This window comes from Garra rufa, chromosome 2, assembly GCF_049309525.1.
Source record: "Garra rufa chromosome 2, GarRuf1.0, whole genome shotgun sequence".
Lineage (NCBI taxonomy): Eukaryota > Metazoa > Chordata > Actinopteri > Cypriniformes > Cyprinidae > Garra > Garra rufa.
Window position 1 is genome coordinate 33,997,300 of NC_133362.1, and position 25,574 is coordinate 34,022,873.

Here is a 25,574-nt window from a genome sequence, read left to right on the forward strand (position 1 = left end):
TTAAGTCAGAATTGTGAGATATAAACTTTTCCCCTCAAAATTGGACTTTTTAACTTTTGCGACAATTGCGAGTTCATATCTTACAATTCTGAAAGAAAAAAAGTCAGAATTGTGAGAAATAAACTCGCAATTCTGAGAAATAGTCACAATTCTGAGAAATAAAGTCAGAATTGTGAGATATAAAGTCAGAATTACGAGATATAAAGTCACAAGTCACACAAGATATAAAGACTTTTTTCTCTCAGAATTGCAAGTTTGTATCTCACAATCTTCACTTTTTTCTCGCAACTGCAAGTTTATTTCTCACAATTCTGACTTTTTTCTCAGAATTGTGAGATATAAACTTGCAATTGCGAGTTATAAAGTCCAATTTTTGAGGAATGTTCTCAGAATTGTGAGTTTATATCTCACAATTCTGATTAATAATGCACAATTGATATAAATTCACAAGTCTGAGAAAAAAAAGTCAATATTTTAAGTTTATACCTTGCAATTCCGACTTCATTTCTCAGAATTGCAAGTTTATATCTCACAATTCTGAGAAAAAGTCAGAAGTACAAGTGTGTATCACACAATTTTGAGAAAAAAAGAACTGTGAGAAAAAAAGGTCAGAATTTTAAGATAAAAAGTCACAATTACCTTTTTTTATTTTTTGTTCAGTGACAGAAACAGGCTTCCATAAGTGTATTACTTTCCCTTAATTTATGATAAGAAAAGTTTGTGGAACTGCAGAACTTTTTCCTTCCTCACCGGTGACTAATCTAAACATCTCTAATTGGTCATCATATTTATGCGCTCAACAGATGTGTGTGTTATTATTTTGAAAGCTCAACACTGCAAATAACATGCAAAAACAAATCTTTGACACATTGTGTGCAGATCTGAATGTATGACGCAATTGACACTCATTATTCACGTTCACATTTCACTTTAACCGCAACTGTTTTAGTTTAACTGTGCATTTTTTGTCCTGATATCTAGAATTTTATGTTCAACCCTGCTTTCTTCTAATTCAGCCTGGACTTTTCAGCGGTGAATGTACACTTTCAAAATGATGACGTGAAGCAGTTTGAGTAAAAGCTTAAGGAAAAGTACTAATGCTTCAAAAACACTTCATCAAGAACAACCTCCAAATGTTCTTTTGTATTTAAGTGAGGGAGCGTGTGTTTGAATCATTCCCACACACTCTGTCCGTATGTTACTTGTGACTCACTCTTCATTAAGGGCACATCGGCGGCTAGTGGGCGAGCCATATTTGCAGAGAGTCTGTGTGAGCTCCTGGTACAGCCTGTCAGCCACACTGCGTGGGATCCCCTCCCAGGCCAGGATGAGAATGACTACCACTGCATTCTGACAGCAATGACCAGCACGCTGCCGCACAAGACACAACAGCTTCTCTTCCTCACTTCCTCGACGTATGATCTGCAGAATTCAACACATGTGCACACAGTATGTGAGAAAACAGACATTCCACAAGCTTTTCACAGACTGTTTTTTTATATATATATACAAGTCACTCACCCACTTTGCGATTGGACAACCCTGTGAGCTCCGCCCCTCTTTGCCTGTATACACAACAACCTCCACACGGACTGCGTTGCCTTTCTCTCCATATCTGTGATGAAAACAGTGCAGTGAGTTGTGTGGGTGTCAAAGACTATAACACAGGGGTTATCAAAAGTGCACATTTTTTTGACCTCTCCTCACAAAATATACAGATACATATATTTTTATGTAAAAAGACTCATTTATACTGTGTTAAATGTCATATTACAATGACATGTTGTTTCTAAAATTAAATAACTGGCTTTTAAACTGTCATTGTACAGAAGCCAAATGAGTTAATTATTCCCACCCACTATTACACAAATGTTAGATGTAAAAAAAAACTGAAGAGAAACATTTTCATTAAACTATATTAAGATTTGTGTTTCTTACTGTTAAATATGAATTGAAAAACAGGGGTGGGTTGCATAAACTGCTTAGACTAGTCTTAAAAAGTTAGTAATCTATTTTCAGTCATAAAAAGCAAAAATGTTCTAATTTGAGTCCAAACATTAAGTCTGGTTACCTCTTCGATAATTACTAGTTGGTCTCAACTAGTTCTTACGCATAATTTACTCACCCCCTTGTCATCCAAGATGTTCATGTCTTTCTTTCTTTGGTAGAAAAGAAATTAAGGTTTTTGAGGAAAACATTCCAGGATTTTTCTCCATATAGTGAATTTCAATTGGGATGAATGGGTTAACCTTCCAAATTTCAGTTTCAGTGCAGCTTTAAAGAGCTCTACACCATCCCAGCCAAAAAATAAGAGTCTTGTTTAGAGAAACGATATGTCATTTTCTGAAAAAATAAAAATAAAAAAGTAAAAATTTGTGAACTTTTTAACCACAAATGCTCATCTTGCACTAGCTGGGCTTCACGCATTACATAATCACGTACCGACCCAGTGAATAACTTCATCTTATTTTCTCCTCCAACTTAAAAATCGAAATAGTTGTTTTACCTCTTTTTTTGTAAAGGGTATTTGACTTTCTTTGCACGTTCGCTTTGTAAACACTGGGTCGGTACTTCCGCCTATGTCACACATGACCTTTCCAATGCGACCACATAATGCGTGAAGTTGAGCTAATGCAAGATGAGCATTTGTGTTTAAAAAGTATATTCACTTTAATATTTTTTAAGACAATGACCAATCATTTCACAAGATGACACCCTTATTCCTCAGCTGGGATCATGTAGAGCCTTTTGAAGCTGCATTGAAACTGAAATTTGGACCTTTAAACCTGTTGATGCCCATTGAAGTCCACTATATGGAATGTTCTTTTCAACTGAAGAAAGAAAGACATGAACATCTTGGATGACATGGGGGTGAGTAAATTATCAGGAGATTTTAATTCTGGAGTGAACTAATCCTTTAAATGGAGTCAGTATATTATATTACTTAGGATTAGGGGTCTAAAACAAACTCTAACCAGAAGGTTTGAGAAATATCAATATAGTGCTTCCGTGCTTTTTTGCAAACAAGGTAAGTGTTATACTTTTGACTGAGTGACTTAAGGGAAATGGTATCATCACAAGATAATTCTACCATAGCTACCACACTTCAGTAGTAACCTCTCCACCTCTGTGGTGAGAATAACTCTATGGGCCCCTTAAACCCAGTTATAAGTTTCCTGTTTCAGCTTTTAGAGAGCATGAAAGTGTGTTTCTGCTGAAATGCATCTGTGGTTGCTACTTAGAATGCAGAAAAGTCTATAGTTACATGTATACCTCTTTGCTAACGTTTAAAAATATTGCACACTGGGGATCCACTGCCAGTATTTGTTTGCCAAGCCCTAGAGTTATAGAACTTAATTATGGAACATTAGGTACATTTACATACAACCTGATAATCAGGTATTAATTTGACTGATAGTTCAAGAGGAATACTCTGAATATTGGATATTTAAAACAATTATTTGGGAATTTATTGAAACAGGATAGTATAGACTGACAGGAAGTGAAGTGGGAGAGAGGGGACGGGATTGGGAAAGGTGGTTTGAGCTGGGACTCGAACCACAACCATGCTACACGTTGGATTGTTTATAAATATTAGGGATGTAACGATATTATCAATATCGTGGTATCGCGATAGCAAAACTGTCTCGATATTATCGTGGTCACATGATGATAAGAAACGATAGGTCTTCCATGCAAAAAGTGTAGATTTTTTAAATATTCTATCATAAAACCTCTTTAAAGTTGTGTTTTGGGCCATTGTGCTTTGGCACAGTATCTGTCAAACGAACTAAAATCGTCATCAAGTCTATTTTCACTGTGCGTTTCAAAGTAAAGCGTGCATGTCGTTCAGGCGATCAGCTTGTGATCCGGTGTTTTCCATGCCTCAGTTCACAGTGAATGTAGTGAACTCGTTTATATCATTTTTGCCGCAGATGATTAAGCCTGTTTTCACTAAAACTGGATTTTTCCGTCAAAATAAAAGCTTAAATGTGCAGTGTGAACTGCTGACAGCTAGCTGTTTAAATGGGTAATGTTACTGCAGTTCAAATTCAAAATATCTCTTTCAAGTGTAGAAATTATGAAATAAGTATTGTTATTTCCCTACTGCAGTGTAAAGCAAAAATAAAATACCTACGAAATCTTCATTTTTATTTATTTTACAGTGCAATTGATTTAAAATACATGGCTATTACTGTCATAGTAACAACAATAATACAAATCTTATTATTATTACATTATAATTATTTTGGCTTCTAAAACAGCAGTGTAAATGTAATTTAGACTGAGTTAGTATAACACAAATAAAAAGAGGGTTGAGTCCCCTTTATAGTTTAGGTACAAGTCAATTAACTTTTTTTGTGACTTCAGTTTTTTCAGTTAAGTCTCAAAGTGCATTACATAGAAGAATTTACGTTTAAAATGTAGAAAATTTTACAAATGTCTTCATTTGTCTTTTTTTTTTATATCACAAGAAATATTGTATCTTGGACTTCATATCGCAACATCATCATATTGTGACATTTTGATATTGTTACATCTCTAATAAATATTAAACATTATCATTAATAATAATAATAATAAATAATTTATTTTATTTTTATTTTATATTATTATATATTTTTTATTAAATACATTTATAATTTTTTATTAAATATTTTTTACAAATTACAATTTTACAATTTACAATTTTTTTTACAACAAAAAATATTTTAAAATAAATATGAATGAATACTTATAAAAATGGTACATTTAAATGTATACAATAAAATAAATTATATTTTTATGTTGGAACTAGTAATCACATTACATTACTGCATGTAAACAAAAGAACCAGTGCTGGGTTGATTACTTACGAAGTGTAGTCTGTTATGAAAATCAATGAAAAGTAACTGTAATCTGATAATGAGCATTTTAAAAAGTAATATCTAATTACAAATACTTAATTTTGGGAATATGATTATGTAGTACAGATTACACATAATTAGCACTGACAGCAACTGAGATCCGCTTTACCTGTTCTCCATCATCTCTCTCACAGCTGCTACATTCGGGCCAGATCCAAGGTGAGTGTAGTACGGACCCTCCTCTTTCTCAATTACTTGTTCTGTAGACAGAAATTGTGTTTGTAGATGAACTGAAAGAAGTTTTAGCAAACTTTTATCTCAAGTTATAATATGGCTAATATGACTTACCCACACAGTCGCAGGAGGGCAGCTCTGTGATTTGTTTAGAGGGGGTGTTGAGGAGATTCTTAGTCGGTGTGTCCAAAAACCTCATTGGAGACTCCAAAAAGCTGTTGATCGTGTGCTTGGTAGGAGTCTGTTCTCCAGTGTTCGCCACATCACCGTTCTCCAAACGCACACTGGATGTGGACAACACCGTAACACCTCCAGACTTCTCCACTTTGTAAAATCCGTTTTGGTTGGCGTGCAAGTGTTGATGATCATTAAAGCCGTTGGCTTTATGGTATATCCCTGGGCTCTGCGGCAAGTCTTTACAGGGTTCACTGGCCATGGTTTGCTGAGGTTGTTGTTTAGCACCATGATTTAGCACATCGTAGGTTTTCGATACCTGAGAAATCGTTTGTCGTTCACATTCATGCCTCGGCCACTGGCTAGCACCTAGATGGTCATTTGTATGATTGTGAAAGAGTCCGTTCGGCGGCGGTAAAGAATGACTCTGAGCTCCGTGCTCGTATTTAAAGTGAAAGCCGTTCTGCTTACCAGAACCTAAATTGGTTTCAAAGTGCTCTTTCTTCAGAGAGTTGCCGTAGTATAAGAGCTGCCTGTTCTCGTGATGAGCCTCCGCGATGTACTTTTTCAGGTCTATCTGCGCTTGTGGAAGAAATGGACTCCTCTTGTGCTGGAACCTCATCTTTTGTTGCGAAATGGCTTTCTGAATGGTGGCCTTGAGTGGGGTTTTCCTGTTGGGTGTCCTCTTGGCCAACGGAATCCTACAATGGCTGCCCTCGGTCTCAGCAGCTTTCTTCTTAGACATCCTGGGCTTTGACGGTTTCCTTGGCTTTTTTAAGTGCTGTCCCAAATAATTATTATTGTATTTCATGGTCTGAGTCGGGGGACTGTTTTCCGAGACTTGCATCTGCCTAGATTCGATCATGAACGCTAGCTGCACCAACTGAGCCGCAACTTCCTCCTCATCCCGCTTTCTTGAGATCTGAGTCGCTTCTCCGTTCTTATACATCTTGAAAGTGCCTTCTAACCTGTCGGCTTTACAAAGTGCTTGGCCATTTCTGCGGTTCTCCGTGGCATACGATAACTTTTCACATTCTGAGCTGGCCACCAGAAGATCCTTCAAGGACAGTTTTCTGGAGGTAGACGCACAATGCTGATTTTGACTTTGGGTGAAGTTGGCTGGCCTGTTCAGAGGGTTGCGGATGACAGAAGCCTGTTGCAATGATGAACTAATTACCGAGACCTTGTTAGAGAAAACATCTGAAACTGGTTTAGCCTCTCGAAGAGGTATGTGGTTGCTTGAAGCAGAGCATGTAGACGTTTCTCGCTGAGGGTCCTGATTCTGGTTTTCTGTTTCAAAGGGCACTGTTTGTGGGGTAGCTGCCAGTTGGGTCAAGGCCTCAATAGCTATAGCCTGATCAACGCTAATATTCCTATGCTGGACCAGAGACTGGACACTGGGTAATGATAGTGCAATGTTATCACTCCTTTCTCCTTGATTTAACTGACACTGATATGGTTCTTCTTTCGGCTCAGTTTTTAAACAGGCCTGAGGCCCATAAAGCCTCTCCTCTAGATGTTTCCTGTCCGTACTGGAGAAGCAGACCACAGCTGCTAGAGTAGATAAAGCGTCCTCGTAGCACCCGTTAGTCTCTAAGTGCTTTGAGTGCGAGGCGTCAATCTCAACCCATTGCTCCTCCAGTTTGATCTTCTTCAGAGGAACCATCTGTTCTCGAACGGCCTCGGTTTCGTGACTTTTCCTAACCGTGGATCTATGGAACTTGGCATGTGGCTCAGTGGGATCCACATGTCTCTCAGTGTTTGGTTTCATGTGTTCAGCACCATTATGAGAGGTTAGAGAACTGTTGTGAGGGAGAAGTACATCAGTGGTCCCAGGCTCCTTTCCAGGCGGCGCTGGTAACAAGCCTCGCTGAAGAGGCGTGGGACCATCAGGTGGAACATTGTGTGTTAAGGATATGTAATGCGCCTCTTCCTCTGGTGCCGCACAGGTCTCTTCCATCTGCTCTGAGCTTGTGCCATTTACTGAGTTTGCCTCTGACTCAACCTGCAGTGGAAAAATATAGAGATGCTTCAGCATGTTTTGGCTGGGGTGTGAAGCAGGACATACTGCAATTGGTCATCGCAACTTATGACAGCTGGTGCCACAGTGGATCATGGCACAGAACTTGGGGTGATTAAGCAAGACATGAAAAACACTTTTTCCTTTTCTTGTTTCTTGTAATATGTTAAAACATTATTGTGCATTATTTCTGTACAAAAAAATTTTACTTTCTGAACAGTTTTGTGCCAACTTGAAAAACTTAAAGAGTGAAGTTGGAGTTTGTGCTCTGCATTTTAACCATCCAAGTGCACGCACACGCACACGCACACACACACACACACACACACACACACACACACACACACACACACACACCACAATAGTGAACATACACCCAAAACAATGGACAACAATTTTTGCTGTGGCACTCGGGGGCACCACCTACATTTCCTGCTTGACTTAAACCATTAGGCCACAAATGCCCCAAAGAGAATGTTAGAAAGAAAAAAACAAACTAACACAAAAGTAGTCTTTAATTAATTATATTAAAATCAAATAAATGCAAAATGCCCACTTGAAAGTTTACAAAAGTCAGCACTGTTCAAACTTCCACCATAGGAGTCCACTGTATGGCGAGAAATCCTGAAATATTTTCCTAAAAAAACACAATTTCTTTATGATCGAAGAAAGAAAGACATAAACATCTTGGATGACAAGGGGGTGCGTAAATTATCTAGGGCTGTGCAATTAATCGAAATTCAGCTTCGATTTTGGCTTCAAGCGATTATGAAAATACAATAATCAAGATAAAACCTTTGTGCGCTTTCGCTCCTCTATAAAAAGCCAATTTCACATGCAAATCAGTAAAATCAAGTAACGTGACTTTATCTGTGCAACGGTATATTGGATCCATTGCAGCTCTTAAAGCGGCCACAAGTAATATTCCTTCTGCCGTCTCTATGCTTAATGTTAATCAAACAACAAAAGAAAAAGACAAAATCACTCACTATCTTTTTTTATTGTATTGCTATCTTTAAATTAATCAATCATATAAAGTTCTGGACCCACTCATAATCGTGATTACAATATTGACCAAAAATAATCGTGAATATGATTTTTGCCATAATCGAGCAGCCCTAAAATTATCTCTATATTTTTGTTCTGGAAGTGAACTTCTCATTTAAGATACAATTAACCATACCACACTGTGTTAAATTGACAGCCCTAATTTAAATATACCACAATGCCAACATTATTAGTAACGCTCATTATAGCTTCATAAAAAAAAAGAAAAAGAGGCAATGAAAAAAAAAACTGCATGTGAGAAACTTCGCAGCATGCCAGCCTTACTGTAACCTAAGTACCTCTCATAAAACAATTTTACTACCCGCGTAAAGCAGTGTGCATGAGGAGATTAACTACTTGCGGGAGTCAGTCAGTCATTTTGTGAGAAACTGTGGTTTTATGTTTTTCTTATTTATAAGCAGGTTAGATGTGTCTCTTAGTGCGGTGTGTAAATACATTTAGCAGCACCAACAATGTAGTATTAAGGGAAACTCCTTCATGTATCATTAGCACTTACGCCAGGAGAGGGCTGATGCAACCAAGGGGTCGAAACAAGAGTGAGGCAATAACTTGGCAGCCACTGCAACTGTTAATACTGGGGGGAATAGGAAGAGAATAGTAATGGGCTCCTCTGATGTTCACATCTAGTAGTGAAACAAAAGCGGTCAGCGTCAGATGCTGAGTGAAACTACTTTCAATAACAAACAAAGTAGTCTGGATATAAATCTAATGGGAGGGCTTTGTTAATGTTTTAGATCTTTTGCTTCCTGCAATACAGAATCCTCAATGTTTCATGCCTGCTGATCATAAGGTATAATTCAGTAGAAATGTGACAAACACTATGTAAACACAATGAAAATGAGACTTCGTAGACATGCAGGCTGCAAGTTAGAGGTAGTTTGTTTGTGCAAATTCTGGGTAAACTTGCAAAGTAAATCCACAGCTGTTGCTTTTCAGGAAAAACACCACTGATAGACCTGAGCTCTTGAGTTTGCACTATCATTTTCTAGCAGAGGATTGCAGTTAAAATAATCTTTTGTAGATGGGTGATAAAGAAAGTCAAGTGCTCAAACCACGCAGTTTCATATTTCATATATGGACACTTCAGCTCAGCATCGAAAAAGCTTGAGCAATTATTCCATCTAATTAAACATGAAAATCAGTAGACCGGCTAATTACAGGTAAAATGAAATACCATGACAGCCTTTTGCCTTGTTTACTGGACAATGTAATATAAAAAGTGCAAATGTGCTATGGAGAGTTATCTGCACATATACTAAACTTGGCGAAATGTAAAATTAGATTATTAAAGCAATAAGCCACTTGAGGCTGGGTGTTACAGTGATTTTTTAATCATGGGTAAAGAGGTTATATTCCTGTAAATTCAAAGACGACATTAAATGAAATCCTATTTCTTTTCTAAATAATATTTATATGGATGCCCGTTTCTTCCACTGAATAAAAATTTAAAAAGGTAATTGTGACTTTTTATATCACAATTCCGACTTATTTTCTTGCAATTGCAAGTTTACATCTCGCAATTCTGACTTTTTACTCAGAACTGTGAGATATAAACTCGCAATTGCGAGTTATAAAGTCAGAATTACAAGACATAAACTTGCAATTCTGAGAAATAGTCAGGATTATATAAATACCCATTCTGACTTTTTCTCAGAATTGCTAGTTTATATCTTACAATTGACGAAAAGTTTAAATCTCGCAATTCTGACTTTATATCATGCAATTCTGACTGTAACTCTAAATTGCAAGTTTGTATCTTGCAATTCTGACTTTATAACTCGCAATTGCAAGTTTACATCTTGCAATTTTTACTTTTTACTCAGAAACTCACGATTGCGAGTTATAAAGTCAGAATGTGAGACATAAACTCGCAATTCTGAGAAAGAAACTTGGAATTCTGAGAAACAGTCAGGATTATATAAACTCGCAATTCAGAATTTTTCTCAGAATTGTGAGTTTATATAAATACAACTTACCTGACTATCAGAATTTAGAACTAGAACTTTTATGTTTTATAATGAGCCATTTTAACTCAATTTATTGACGTCTATTTAAACGTTAAGGTCATTGCACACAGTCTGAAATTTTCGTATGTGCTTTTTCGTTTTTTTATCAAAATGTTTGCCATGGATGTAAAAGCGCAGAAAATCAAACCTTCAAAATGTTTTTTTAGATGCACAAAAGTTTCAGAGGCAGTGTGTAAATGTGATTGACACAACATGAGGTCATAATTATTTTTTAACATGCAAAAAAACCTGCAAAAAGCAGGTAAGAAAAGTGTATTAAATAGTATATTAACTCTTATGTTTATTAAATACACTATCAGTCAAAAGTTTTTAAACAGTAAGATTTTTAATGTTTTTTTAAAAGTCTCTTGCTTACCAAGCCTGCATTTATTCGATCCAAAGAACAGCAAAAATAGTACAATTTTAAAACATATTTTTACTTTTTAAAATAACTGTTTTCTATTTGAATATATTTAAAAATGTAATTTATTCTTGTGATTTCAAAGCTGAATTCTTAGCATCATTACTCTAGTCTTCAGTGTCACATGATCTTTCAGAAATCATTCTAATATTGTGATTTGCTGCTTGAAAAACATTATTATTATTATTATTATTATTATGTTGAAAACAGCTGAGTAGAGTTTTCACAGGTTTCTTTGATGAATAGAAAGTTCAATAAATCAGCATTTATCTGAAATAGAAACCTTCTGTAACATTATAAATGTCTTTATCATCACTTTTGATCAACTGAAAGCATCCTTGCTTATTATTTCAGATAAATGCTGATCTATGGATCTTTCTATTTATCAAAGAATCCTGAAAAATGTACTCAACTGTTTTAAATATCGATAACTAGAATATTAGAATGATTTCTAAAAAAAAGATTAAGTGACACTGGAGACTGGAGTAATGATGCTGAAAATTTAGCTTTGATCACAGGAATACATTACATTTTAAAATATTTTCCAATAGAAGGCAGTTATTTTGAAAAGTAAAAATATTTAATTGTTTTATATTTGAATTTTGGACTGCATTTTGACCTTAACAGCAAAAAGCAGGTAAGAAAAGTGTATTAAATACTGTATTAACTTATGTTTATTAAATACACTACCAGTCGAAAGTTTTTGAACAGTAAGATTTTTTTTTTTTTTTTACCAAGCCTACATTTATTTGATCCAAAGTACAACAAAAACAGTAAAATTTAAAAAAATATTTTTACTGTTTGAAATAACTGTTTTCTATTTAAATATTTTTTTAAATATAATTTATTCCTGTGAATAAATACAGGTCCTTCTCAAAAAATTAGCATATTGTGATGAAGTTCATTATTTTCTGTAATGTACTGATAAACATTAGACTTTCATATATTTTAGATTCATTACACACAACTGAAGTAGTTCAAGCCTTTTATTGTTTTAATATTGATGATTTTGGCATACAGCTCATGAAAACCCAAAATTCCTATCTCAAAAAATTAGCATATCATGAAAAGGTTCTCTAAACGAGCTATTAACCTAATCATCTGAATCAACTAATTAACTCTAAACACCTGCAAAAGATTCCCGAGGCTTTTAAAAACTCCCAGCCTGGTTCATTACTCAAAACCGCAATCATGGGTAAGACTGCCGACCTGACTGCTGTCCAGAAGGCCATCATTGACACCCTCAAGCAAGAGGGTAAGACACAGAAAGAAATTTCTGAACGAATAGGCTGTTCCCAGAGTGCTGTATCAAGGCACCTCAGTGGGAAGTCTGTGGGAAGGAAAAAGTGTGGCAGAAAACGCTGCACAACGAGAAGAGGTGACCGGACCCTGAGGAAGATTGTGAGGAAGGGACCTGCGGAAGCAGTGGACTGAGTCTGGAGTCGAAACATCCAGAGCTACCGTGTACAGGCGTGTGCAGGAAATGGGCTACAGGTGCCGCATTCCCCAGGTCAAGCCACTTTTGAACCAGAAACAGCGGCAGAAGCGCCTGACCTGGGCTACAGAGAAGCAGCACTGGACTGTTGCTCAGTGGTCCAAAGTACTTTTTTCAGATGAAAGCAAATTTTGCATGTCATTCGGAAATCAAGGTGCCAGAGTCTGGAGGAAGACTGGGGAGAGGGAAATGCCAAAATGCCAGAAGTCCAGTGTCAAGTACCCACAGTCAGTGATGGTCTGGGGTGCCATGTCAGCTGCTGGTGTTGGTCCACTGTGTTTTATCAAGGGCAGGGTCAATGCAGCTAGCTATCAGGAGATTTTGGAGCACTTCATGCTTCCATCTGCTGAAAAGCTTTATGGAGATGAAGATTTCATTTTTCAGCACGACCTGGCACCTTCTCACAGTGCCAAAACCACTGGTAAATGGTTTACTGACCATGGTATTACTGTGCTCAATTGGCCTGCCAACTCTCCTGACCTGAACCCCATAGAGAATCTGTGGGATATTGTGAAGAGAAAGTTGAGAGACGCAAGACCCAACACTCTGGATGAGCTTAAGGCCGCTATCGAAGCATCCTGGGCCTCCATAACACCTCAGCAGTGCCACAGGCTGATTGCCTCCATGCCACGCCGCATTGAAGCAGTCATTTCTGCAAAAGGATTCCCGACCAAGTATTGAGTGCATAACTGAACATAATTATTTGAAGGTTGACTTTTTTTGTATTAAAAACACTTTTCTTTTATTGGTCGGATGAAATATGCTAATTTTTTTAGATAGGAATTTTGGGTTTTCATGAGCTGTATGCCAAAATCATCAATATTAAAACAATAAAAGGCTTGAACTACTTCAGTTGTGTGTAATGAATCTAAAATATATGAAAGTCTAATGTTTATCAGTACATTACAGAAAATAATGAACTTTATCACAATATGCTAATTTTTTTAGAAGGACCTGTATTGTGTTATTCCATTACAATTTTTTTTACTGATTTTGCTGTATTTTGGATCAAATAAATGCAGACTTGGTGAGCAGAAGAGACTTCTTTAAAAACCTTAAAAATCCAACTGTTCAAAAGCTTTCAACTGATAGTGTACAATTAAGTTGTAATAGATATGTCATTAAATTTAATTCAGCTACAAATAAATATGCAACTTAAATCCACAGAATTTAGCAGAAAATGAAAAAACCTTCACAGATTGGGTCTGGGCCTGATTATAAGCAGACCTACAACGACCAACCGCTCAAATTACAGTCTCATGGTAACAGTGTCCAAAACTTTCATGTTTATAAATAAACTAAGAAAGTGTATCAAGAAAGTAAACAAACCCCTCAAACGGCTGCATACTTCTCTTGAATTCATGTGGGTCAAAAACAACCATACACTACAACAACGTCCCAAACGCACACAGTAGAAAATGTGCTTTTTATTGAAAACATTACTAGGAGGGCTAACGGTTTGCTCATTCTCAGCACGTCAAACGTTAGTCGCTCACATCTGCGGCTTTGTTCTTGACTTGTTGTGTCTGAAGCCTTGAAAACTCAAAAAAGTCACACTTGACTTTGTCTCCTTTTCATTGTTGTAAAACTCCCCCAGACAGACACACGCACCCCTGGCAAAAGCACACGTACTCCCGGAATCCTAAGAAGCGTTACCAGGGAAAGTTAAAGCAGAAGGAGAGTATCCAACCTAAACATAGGGAGAGGAGGAGAGACCACACCACATGCTCATTCAGCTTAGAACGATAACACGCTGCAAAATAGCACGTCTTTATAGCTAAGCAGGTACTCTGAGAAGTTAACCATCATCCCCAGAACTCCCTTCTGAACACATCAAAGCTAGTACTTTTGCTCAAACTGCTTTGCGTGCACAAACCCTCGCTGTTACGCGGATTCGAAAAAACAAACGCTTCCTTCCTGAAGCGCGTGTAGTTTCTCTGAAGTTGTGAGGTTTTTTCATTCATATGCTGCTGCTTTCCTGTTTCTGAACTTCGGTGCGAAAAAAAAAAAAAAAAACTGGTGAACACACACTCGCGGCTGCCCCTTCAGCCAAGCTAAACTCTGATTTGAAACGCTGCTTCAAAAGAACCAGAATGAGCACAAAATGTTCTGTGCCTAAAAACTTAGTAGTCTGTTACCTTAAAATCTCGCTTTTTTGTCGCGGTTTGGAAATATCCTTGCACACTACCTGAAAGAAGAACCAAAACATTAGCTGAGGCACATTACTGATGATGCAGCAAGAGCATAAACACACACACACACACACACACACACACACACACACACACACACACACACACACACACACACACACACACACAGACAAGCGCACACACACTCTCCCAGGAGCATCTGTTTGAGACAATAGCCATTAAAAGCCAGGCTGGGGTTGTACCTTCTCATTCCTCAGAGGCAGACCCTCAATTTTGGGCAGCATAATCCTAAAAGGTAGCCATCTTGCCTCCCTCGGCTTCAGAAGAATAAGTGGCCGTAGTGGCAGATGCGGCGCGAGCAGCACAGGTTTCGCATGATCAGTGCAGAGGAGAGAGGCTTTGGATGGCCGCTGCCGCTGCAGACAGCCGACGCATGCCTCTCGCAGACGCAGACAGCACCACCTCCAGCCAATCGCGGAGGGACTCTAGCGGCTTGTAAATGTATCAGCCATGCCTAGACCCTCCTAAACAAAGGATCCCCTATGTGGATTCTTACTCTACAAGTACGCACGAGGGAGAGCGTTAAGCTGCGGTCCGGACACTCACGACGCCGGACTGGAGTTCAAAGTCGTGGGGGAGGGAGGGGGAGAGAACAGGAAAAGTGGGCTTTGGACTATTTTTAGAAGCACGCTGAAGTTTCCAAGCACATTATGTGCCATCTCAGTCTTGTTTTATTAACAGGGCTCTATGTGAAATAACTAATTAGCATTTGTTTCTAAATATGATAGAATTATAATAGATATAATGAATGTATAATAATCACATTCAAATAGTACAAATGTATTGTATATATTCTAGATTGTGCATGTTTATTTATATTTTAATTGTATATTTGATCTCTAGTAATCTTATATAATCTACATTTTGTATGTTTATTAATAATCTAGTTAAAGTAGAATTCTATTCTATATATATTCTCTCTATTATTATATTTTAATTGTATATTTTATGTCTAATAATCTTACATAATGACAGAAATTGTGATTTTAATATTTAAAAAAAAAAAAATTATATATATATATATATATATATAATTAATTAATAATCTAGTTAAAATGGAAATATATTACACATATTCCAAATGTTTTGTTTATTTATATTTTAATCAATAAAAATAATCATTTTATATATCGACAGAAATTCTGATTTTACTGATAATTAAACAACAATAATAAATATAATTAAGTAATAATCTAGTTATATTCCATATCTCATGTTTATTTATAATTTAATTGTATATTTTATCTCTAATAATCTTATATATGGACAGAAACTGTGATTTTAATGATAATTAAACAATAATAAATGTAATTAATTAATAATCTAGTTAAAATATAATTATAGTCTATGTTTCATATCTCGTTTGTTATTTTTTTTTTTTAATATTTTCTTTTATCTCTAGTAATCTTATATATTGACAGAAATTGTGATTATAATGACAATTAAAAATATATATAATTAATAATTTAGTTAAATGAAATCATATTCTATATATTCCATATTTTATATATTTATATTTTAATTGTATATTCTATCACTAATAATATTATAGAATTGTATCCTGTATGTATTCTTTATTTTGTGTTTATTTATATTTTAAGTGTAATCTCTAATAATCTTATATATTGACAGAAATTTATATTTTAATGATAATTAAAATTTATATTTTAATTGTAAATTTTATGTCTAATAATCTTATAAAATTGTATCATAAATATTCTATATTTTGTATGTATATTTATTTTTTAATTTTATATTTTAAAAGAAATTGTGATTTAAATGTTAAACAATAATAATAAGTATAATTATGCAATAATCTAGTTAAAATAGTTATATATATATAATTCATATCTCGTATGTTTATTTATATTTTATATCTCTAATAATCTTACATATTGACATAAATTGTGATTTTAATGATAATTAAGCAATACCAAATATAATTTATTAATAATCTAGTTCAAATTGAATTATATTCTACATATTCCATATTTTGTATGTTTATTTATATTTTAATTGTATATGTTTTTATATACTGACAGAAATTATATAGCAATTATATTCAACATGTTATTTCTTATATAATAATTCAGAGCCATTTTGGTCTTATTACGTTTAATGCACTAATTATAATTTATTTATAAATATTATATAATATTATAAAATAGATTAATAATAATTACAAATATGAATATAATATTAATATTATTAAATTTTTTTTATTTATTTTTATATTTTCTTTCTAATAATCTTATAAAGTGACAGAAATTATTAGTAAAATAGACTTTTTAATATTATATGTTGAACTCAACTCACTCTTATTATTATAAACAAACTCGGTTTTAAGTTCCCAAGCATATTAGCATTTTTCTTATTACATTAATGGTGCATTGTGTGAAAACCTATTCCCATGACAAATGCAAGCTGTAAACACTACATTGATATCTTATTTAAAAAATAAATAAAACCACACACATAACCTGTTACATCATGCAGGGTAATCACCTCTATTCTTGCTTCAAAAATGTAAGAATAAATCTAAAATAACCATTGAAATATTATAATAAAGCTTAGCCGACCTATGATGCAACACAACATGGATGTTCCAAATAACATGAGGAACAAAGAGCACGAGTATGACTAAGCGTGCTGCTGCCACACAGCTGTTTTTGTAAGTGACGTCACAGCAAGGCGCGTCACGCTCTCCTTTTTCTGGGAGGATGTCAGACGCTTCAGGGCAGGCAGTCGCGCTCTCTGTTCTCCATGGAGACGCGTTTAGAGTGGATGTGACGGCGCAGCCGCAGACCCTCCACCGCTGCACTGCAGCTGTCACACCATGTACTGTTCAGCCTGGTCTGCAGACACACTCCAACCTCCACACAAACATAGGCTGAGGAGGTCAGATGAGGACAAGGGAACGCAACAGCTACTTTTAGCACTAGCACAGCCATTGACTACAAAGACCAGGGAGCCGGCGGATACAAACGCAACTCTATTATTTTACTATCTTCTGTATGCAGATATCTTATGTTACATAATATATCTTTGATGTATTAACTATATAGCCTATACACGTCTGTGTTTGTACATGCATTTATTTAATTACAAGATTGCATTTTATGGAAGCCCGTTTCCGTCACCGAATAAAAAATTAAAAAAGTAATTGTGACTTTTTTCCTCACAATTTCGAGTTTACATCTCGCAATTCGGACTTTTTGAACCGTGAGATATAAACTCACAATTGCAAGTTATAGTCAGAATTGCGGGATATAAAGTCAGAATTGCAGGATATAAACTCTTTCTAACTGTCTTTGTCACAATTGTGACTTTTTTTCGCGCAATTGCGAGTTTGTATCTTGCAATTCTGACTTCTTTTCTCAGAACTGTGAGATATAAACTTTGCAAGTTATAAAGTCAGAATTGCTAGATACGAAGTCAGAATTGTGGGATATAAACTCACAATTGCGAAAAATAAAAGTCAGAATTGCGAGATGTAAACTCACAGTTCTAACTTTCGTTGTCGCAAATGCAACTTGTATCTTGCAATTCCGACTTTTTTTCTCAGAATTTTTAGATATAAACTCACAATTGCAAGGTAAAGTCAGAATTGCTAGATACAAAGTCAGAATTGTGGGATATAAACTCACAATTGCGAGAAATAAAGTCAGAATTGCGAGATGTAAACTCGCAATTCTAACTTTCTTTGTCGCAAATGCGACTTGTATCTTGCAATTCTGACTTTTTTTCTCAGAACTGTGAGATATAAACTCACAATTGCAAGTTATAAAGTCAGAATTGCTAGATACAAAGTCAGAATTGTGGGATATAAACTCACAATTGCGAGAAATAAAGTCAGAATTGCTAGATACAAAGTCGGAACTGTGAGATATAAACTCACAATTGCAAGTTATAGTCAGAATTGCAGGATATAAACTCTTTCTAACTGTCTTTGTCACAATTGTGACTTTTTTTCGCGCAATTGCAAGTTTGTATCTTGCAATTCTGACTTCTTTTCTCAGAACTGTGAGATATAAACTTTGCAAGTTATAAAGTCAGAATTGCTAGATACAAAGTCAGAATTGTGGGATATAAACTCACAATTGCGAAAAATAAAAGTCAGAATTGCGAGATGTAAACTCACAGTTCTAACTTTCGTTGTCGCAAATGCAACTTGTATCTTGCAATTCCGACTTTTTTTCTCAGAATTTTTAGATATAAACTCACAATTGCAAGGTAAAGTCAGAATTGCTAGATACAAAGTCAGAATTGTGGGATATAAACTCACAATTGCGAGAAATAAAGTCAGAATTGCTAGATACAAAGTCAGAATTGTGAGATATAAACTCACAATTGTGAGAAATAAAGTCAGAATTGCAAGATATAAAGTCAGAATTGTGAGATATAAACTCACAATTTCAAGTTATAAAGTCAGAATTGCTAGATATAAAGTTAGAATTGTCAGATATAAACACAATTGTGAGAAATAAAGTCAGAATTGCTAGATACAAAGTCAGAATTGTGGGATATAAACTCACAATTGCAAGTTATAAAGTTAGAATTATGAGATATAAACTCACAATTGCGTGAAATAAAGTCAGAATTGCAAGATACAAAGTCAGAATTGTGAGATATAAACTCACAATTGTGAGAAATAAAGTCAGAATTGCAAGATACAAAGTCAGAATTGTGGGATATAAACTCCCAATTTCCAGTTATAAAGTCAGAATTGCTAGATATAAAGTTAGAATTGTCGGATATAAACACAATTGTGAGAAATAAAGTCAGAATTGCAAGATACAAAGTCAGAATTGTGGGATATAAAGTCAGAATTGTGAGATATAAACTCACAATTGTGAGAAATAAAGTCAGAATTGCAAGATACAAAGTCAGAATTGTGGGATATAAACTCCCAATTTCAAGTTATAAAGTCAGAATTGCTAGATATAAAGTTAGAATTGTCGGATATAAACACAATTGTGAGAAATAAAGTCAGAATTGCAAGATACAAAGTCAGAATTGTGGGATATAAACTCACAATTGTGAGAAATAAAGTCAGAATTGCTAGATACAAAGTCAGAATTGTGAGATATAAACTCACAATTGTGAGATATAAACTCACAATTGTGAGAAATAAAGTCAGAATTGCTAGATACAAAGTCAGAATTGTGAGATATAAACTCACAATTGTGAGATATAAACTCACAATTGTGAGAAATAAAGTCAGAATTGCAAGATACAAAGTCAGAATTGTGGGATATAAAGTTAGAATTATGAGATATAAACTCACAATTGCGTGAAATAAAGTCAGAATTGCAAGATACAAAGTCAGAATTGTGAGATATAAACTCACAATTGTGAGAAATAAAGTCAGAATTGCAAGATACAAAGTCAGAATTGTGGGATATAAAGTTAGAATTATGAGATATAAACTCACAATTGCGTGAAATAAAGTCAGAATTGCAAGATACAAAGTCAGAATTGTGAGATATAAACTCACAATTGTGAGATATAAACTCACAATTGTGAGAAATAAAGTCAGAATTGCTAGATACAAAGTCAGAATTGTGAGATATAAACTCACAATTGTGAGATATAAACTCACAATTGTGAGAAATAAAGTCAGAATTGCAAGATACAAAGTCAGAATTGTGGGATATAAAGTTAGAATTATGAGATATAAACTCACAATTGCGTGAAATAAAGTCAGAATTGCAAGATACAAAGTCAGAATTGTGAGATATAAACTCACAATTGTGAGATATAAACTCACAATTGTGAGAAATAAAGTCAGAATTGCAAGATACAAAGTCAGAATTGTGGGATATAAACTCCCAATTTCAAGTTATAAAGTCAGAATTGCTAGATATAAAGTTAGAATTGTCGGATATAAACACAATTGTGAGAAATAAAGTCAGAATTGCAAGATACAAAGTCAGAATTGTGGGATATAAACTCCCAATTGCATGTTATAAAGTCAGAATTGCTAGATATAAAGTTAGAATTGTCGGATATAAACACAATTGTGAGAAATAAAGTCAGAATTGCAAGATACAAAGTCAGAATTGTGGGATATAAACTCCCAATTTCAAGTTATAAAGTCAGAATTGCTAGATATAAAGTTAGAATTGTCGGATATAAACACAATTGTGAGAAATAAAGTCAGAATTGCAAGATACAAAGTCAGAATTGTGGGATATAAAGTTAGAATTATGAGATATAAACTCACAATTGCGTGAAATAAAGTCAGAATTGCAAGATACAAAGTCAGAATTGTGAGATATAAACTCACAATTGCGTGAAATAAAGTCAGAATTGCAAGATATAAAGTTAGAATTGTCGGATATAAACTCACAATTGTGAGAAATAAAGTCAGAATTGCAAGATACAAAGTCAGAATTGTGGGATATAAACTCCCAATTTCAAGTTATAAAGTCAGAATTGCTAGATATAAAGTTAGAATTGTCGGATATAAACACAATTGTGAGAAATAAAGTCAGAATTGCAAGATACAAAGTCAGAATTGTGGGATATAAAGTTAGAATTATGAGATATAAACTCACAATTGCGTGAAATAAAGTCAGAATTGCAAGATACAAAGTCAGAATTGTGAGATATAAACTCCCAATTGTGAGAAATAAAGTCAGAATTGCTAGATACAAAGTCAGAATTGTGAGATATAAACTCACAATTTCAAGTTATAAAGTCAGAATTGCTAGATACAAAGTTAGAATTGTCGGATATAAACACAATTGTGAGAAATAAAGTCAGAATTGCTAGATACAAAGTCAGAATTGTGAGATATAAACTCATAATTGTGAGAAATAAAGTCAGAATTGCTAGATACAAAGTCAGAATTGTGAGATATAAACTCACAATTTCAAGTTATAAAGTCAGAATTGCTAGATACAAAGTTAGAATTGTCGGATATAAACACAATTGTGAGAAATAAAGTCAGAATTGCTAGATACAAAGTCAGAATTGTGAGATATAAACTCACAATTGTGAGATATAAACTCATAATTGTGAGAAATAAAGTCAGAATTGCTAGATACAAAGTTAGAATTGTGAGATATAAACTCACAATTTCAAGTTATAAAGTCAGAATTGCTAGATACAAAGTTAGAATTGTCGGATATAAACACAATTGTGAGAAATAAAGTCAGAATTGCTAGATACAAAGTCAGAATTGTGAGATATAAACTCACAATTGTGAGATATAAACTCATAATTGTGAGAAATAAAGTCAGAATTGCTAGATACAAAGTTAGAATTGTCGGATATAAACACAATTGTGAGAAATAAAGTCAGAATTGCTAGATACAAAGTCAGAATTGTGAGATATAAACTCACAATTGTGAGATATAAACTCATAATTGTGAGAAATAAAGTCAGAATTGCTAGATACAAAGTTAGAATTGTGAGATATAAACTCACAATTTCAAGTTATAAAGTCAGAATTGCTAGATACAAAGTTAGAATTGTCGGATATAAACACAATTGTGAGAAATAAAGTCAGAATTGCTAGATACAAAGTCAGAATTGTGAGATATAAACTCACAATTGTGAGATATAAACTCATAATTGTGAGAAATAAAGTCAGAATTGCTAGATACAAAGTTAGAATTGTCGGATATAAACACAATTGTGAGAAATAAAGTCAGAATTGCTAGATACAAAGTCAGAATTGTGAGATATAAACTCACAATTGTGAGATATAAACTCATAATTGTGAGAAATAAAGTCAGAATTGCTAGATACAAAGTTAGAATTGTGAGATATAAACTCACAATTTCAAGTTATAAAGTCAGAATTGCTAGATACAAAGTTAGAATTGTCGGATATAAACACAATTGTGAGAAATAAAGTCAGAATTGCTAGATATAAAGTTAGAATTGTGGGATATAAACTCCCAATTGCATGTTATAAAGTCAGAATTGCTAGATACAAAGTCAGAGTTGTGGGATATAAACTCCCAACTGCAAGTTATAAAGTTAGAATTGTGAGATATAAACTCACAATTGCGTGAAATAAAGTCAGAATTACAAGATACAAACTCGCAATTCTAAATTTCTTTGTCGCAATTGCGACTTTGTATCTCACAATTCTGACTTTTACTCGCAATTGCGAGTTTGTATCTCGCAATTCTGACTTTTTTCTCAGAATTGTGAGATATAAGCTCGCAATTGCGAGGTATAAAGTCCAGTTCTGAGGAGCAAAAAAAAAATCTGATATGTTCACAGAATTGCGAGTTTATATCTTACAATTCTAACTTAATAACTCGCAGTTGCAGTTGTCTACTCTATATCACACAATTCTGACTTTATTTCTTAGAATTGCAAGTTTATATCACACAATTCTGACTTTATAACTTGCAACTGTTTGTTTCTAGCAATTCTGACTTTATTTCTAAGAATTGAGAGTTTATATCTCGCAATTCTGACTTTATAACTTGCAATTGCGAGTTTATATCACGCAATTGCGACTTTATTTCTTAGAATTGCGTTTGTATCACGCAATTCTGAGAAAAAAAGAACTGTGAGATAAAGTCACAATTACCTTTTTTATTTTTTATTCAGTGGCGGAAACGGGCTTCCATAGCATTTACTCGTTTAAAAAAAGGACACAAAAAAATGGAAAAATGCAACGCTGAATTTTCATCAGTCATTATTCCAGTCTTCAGTGTCACATGATCCTTCAGAAATAATTCTGAAGATTTATGCTGATTTATCAATGTTGGAAACAGTTGTGCTGTTTGAAACCTGTGGTACTTTGATGAATAAAAAGTTAAAAAAGAGCAATTATTCAAAATAGAAATATTTTCTAACAACATAAGTCTTTGCTATCACATATTAACACATACTTGGTGAATAAAAGTATTAATGTCTTTCAAAAAAAGAAAGAATAAAAAACCACAAACTTTTGAATGGTAGTTTATATTATTACAAGTAATGATGCTGAAAATTCAGCTTTACATCACAGGAGTAAATTACATTTTAAAATATATTCACATAGAAAAAGTTGCTTTTACACTGAAATAATATTTCACAATATTACTGTTTTTTTTTCTGAATTTTTGTTCAAAGAAATGCAGCCTTGATGAGCATAAGAAACTTTTTTAAAAACATTAAAAATCCTACTGATCCCAAACTGTTAAACAACAGCGTATATGTGTGTATATTTGTTTATAAACATACTTATGTATATATGTCTCAAATACTGCAGACAGCACGTTGTTTGACTGAAGAGTCAACATGAAATGATTGTGTATAGTAACTCAAGGTCGTAAAACAGGTTATATTTTGACTTAATGGGGGTTGTATGTTCAACTGGTTTGTCTGGATGACTTAGTTTCTATGAATGTGACCCATTCCTTTCTGCTAATTAATATAGCAATGATCACTTTTCCATGTGTTTGTCATACACATAAACTGTTATTTTATTTTATTTATCACTCATTTTCTAAAGCAATCTTGCCTAGATAGAAGTCCATGTGGATCTAAACTAAGACATTTCACCTAATCCTCACTCTAGATGAAACTTTACTCCAAAGCGTAACTTGCATAATAGACTGACCGTCTCTCTGTGAGCGTTTGTCTAAAGCAGCCATCCATAATAAGTCTGCCTGCTGTGTCCAGTGATGGCTGAGTATTGTTGCAGCGCTTTGTGTGATAACATGTGAGGTGGCTGATGGAAATCGGTTTGAGTCGTGCAGTGAGTCAGCTGCCTTGAGACAGTTTTCTTCACGCTCGCATCAACGGACAATAGAGTTGTGGTATTCTCTTTGACAACGGACATAAAGGCTGAATCTGGTTAATATTCTGAAGACTGCTGAAAGCTACATAATGCTTTAAGTGAGAAGGCATTTCATGAGTGAAACCAGTAGTCTTTGTTCGACTATTACAAATATTAATCCTAGCATGTTTCATCATGCCCTTCTCTTTGACAAATCATTTGCCTGTTGAATTTTTTTAAAGGGATAGCTCACCCAAAAATGAAGATTCATGTAGTGGCTCTATCCACTCTATTGTATGGAAAAGTGGACATTGTGCTCAATATCTTTTATGTTTCACTGAAAAAGGAAAGTCAGGTTTGGAATGAGATGGAGGTGAGTGTATGATGACAGAACTTTCATTATTATTATTAGGGGCCAAGCACTTATTGTATCCGTTAGTTTTCTTCTTCCGCTTCGGGAGTCTAAAGCAGCATAGAACTGCTTGCAGGGAAGTTACGAAATTTGTCACACAGATTTGTCGGACATTCTCAATAACCACAGCAAATTTGGCAAATTAACTCAAACTCTCTAGCACCACCAATAGGCCAAATCTGCACTCATATTTCTGCTAATAACTAAAGCTCTGATTCCTTGGCTCATGCTGAGTCGAATGCATCCCAAAATTAAAATTTAGAATTTTGGGAAAAAAATTACTTTTTTTTTAACTCCTCCTAGACGGTTTGTCCGATTTTCACCAAAATTGGCTCAGATCATCTTCAGACAATGCTGGCAAAAAAATATCAAAAGCTTTTTAATATACCAAACCGTTTTCGTAAAACCTGTTAATGAATTTGACGAAATTTACACAAAAATGGGCATGAGGTTATATCTTCGCAACTCTTTAACTCTTTAATGGCGCTTTTCCACTACACAGTACCAGCTCGCCTCGGCTCGACTCGACTCGGCTCGGCTCTGTTTGGTTTTCCACTGTGTAAAAGTTGTACCTATAATAATAATAATTATAATTCGTTACATTTATATAGCGCTTTTCTAGACACTCAAAGCGCTTTACAGTGTCAGGGGTATCTCCTCATCCACCACCAGTGTGCAGCATCCACCTGGATGATGCGACGGCAGCCATAGTGCGCCAGAACGCCCACCACACACCAGCTTACTGGTGGAGAGGAGACAGAGTGATGAAGCCAATCGGAATATGGGGATGATTCGGGGGCCATGATGGTCAGAGGCCAGTGGGCAAATTTGGCCAGGATGCCGAGGTCACACCTCTACTCTTTTCGAAGGACATCCTGGGATTTTTAATGACCACAAAGAGTCAGGACCTCGGTTTAACGTCTCATCCGAAAGACGGTGCTTTTTGGCAGTA

General features: G+C 34.7%; 1 protein-coding gene across 1 annotated transcript in view; it reads right to left on the minus strand.

Annotated features, from left to right (window-relative positions):
- tet1 (tet methylcytosine dioxygenase 1) overlaps window positions 1-25,574 on the minus strand; it is a 70,323-nt gene that overhangs the window by 14,587 nt on the left and 30,162 nt on the right. Inside the window, 4 exon segments of the mRNA XM_073834646.1 lie at window positions 1,214-1,422; window positions 1,522-1,615; window positions 5,017-5,107; window positions 5,196-7,260. Of these exon segments, the coding sequence (XP_073690747.1) occupies window positions 1,214-1,422; window positions 1,522-1,615; window positions 5,017-5,107; window positions 5,196-7,260 (2,459 nt within the window).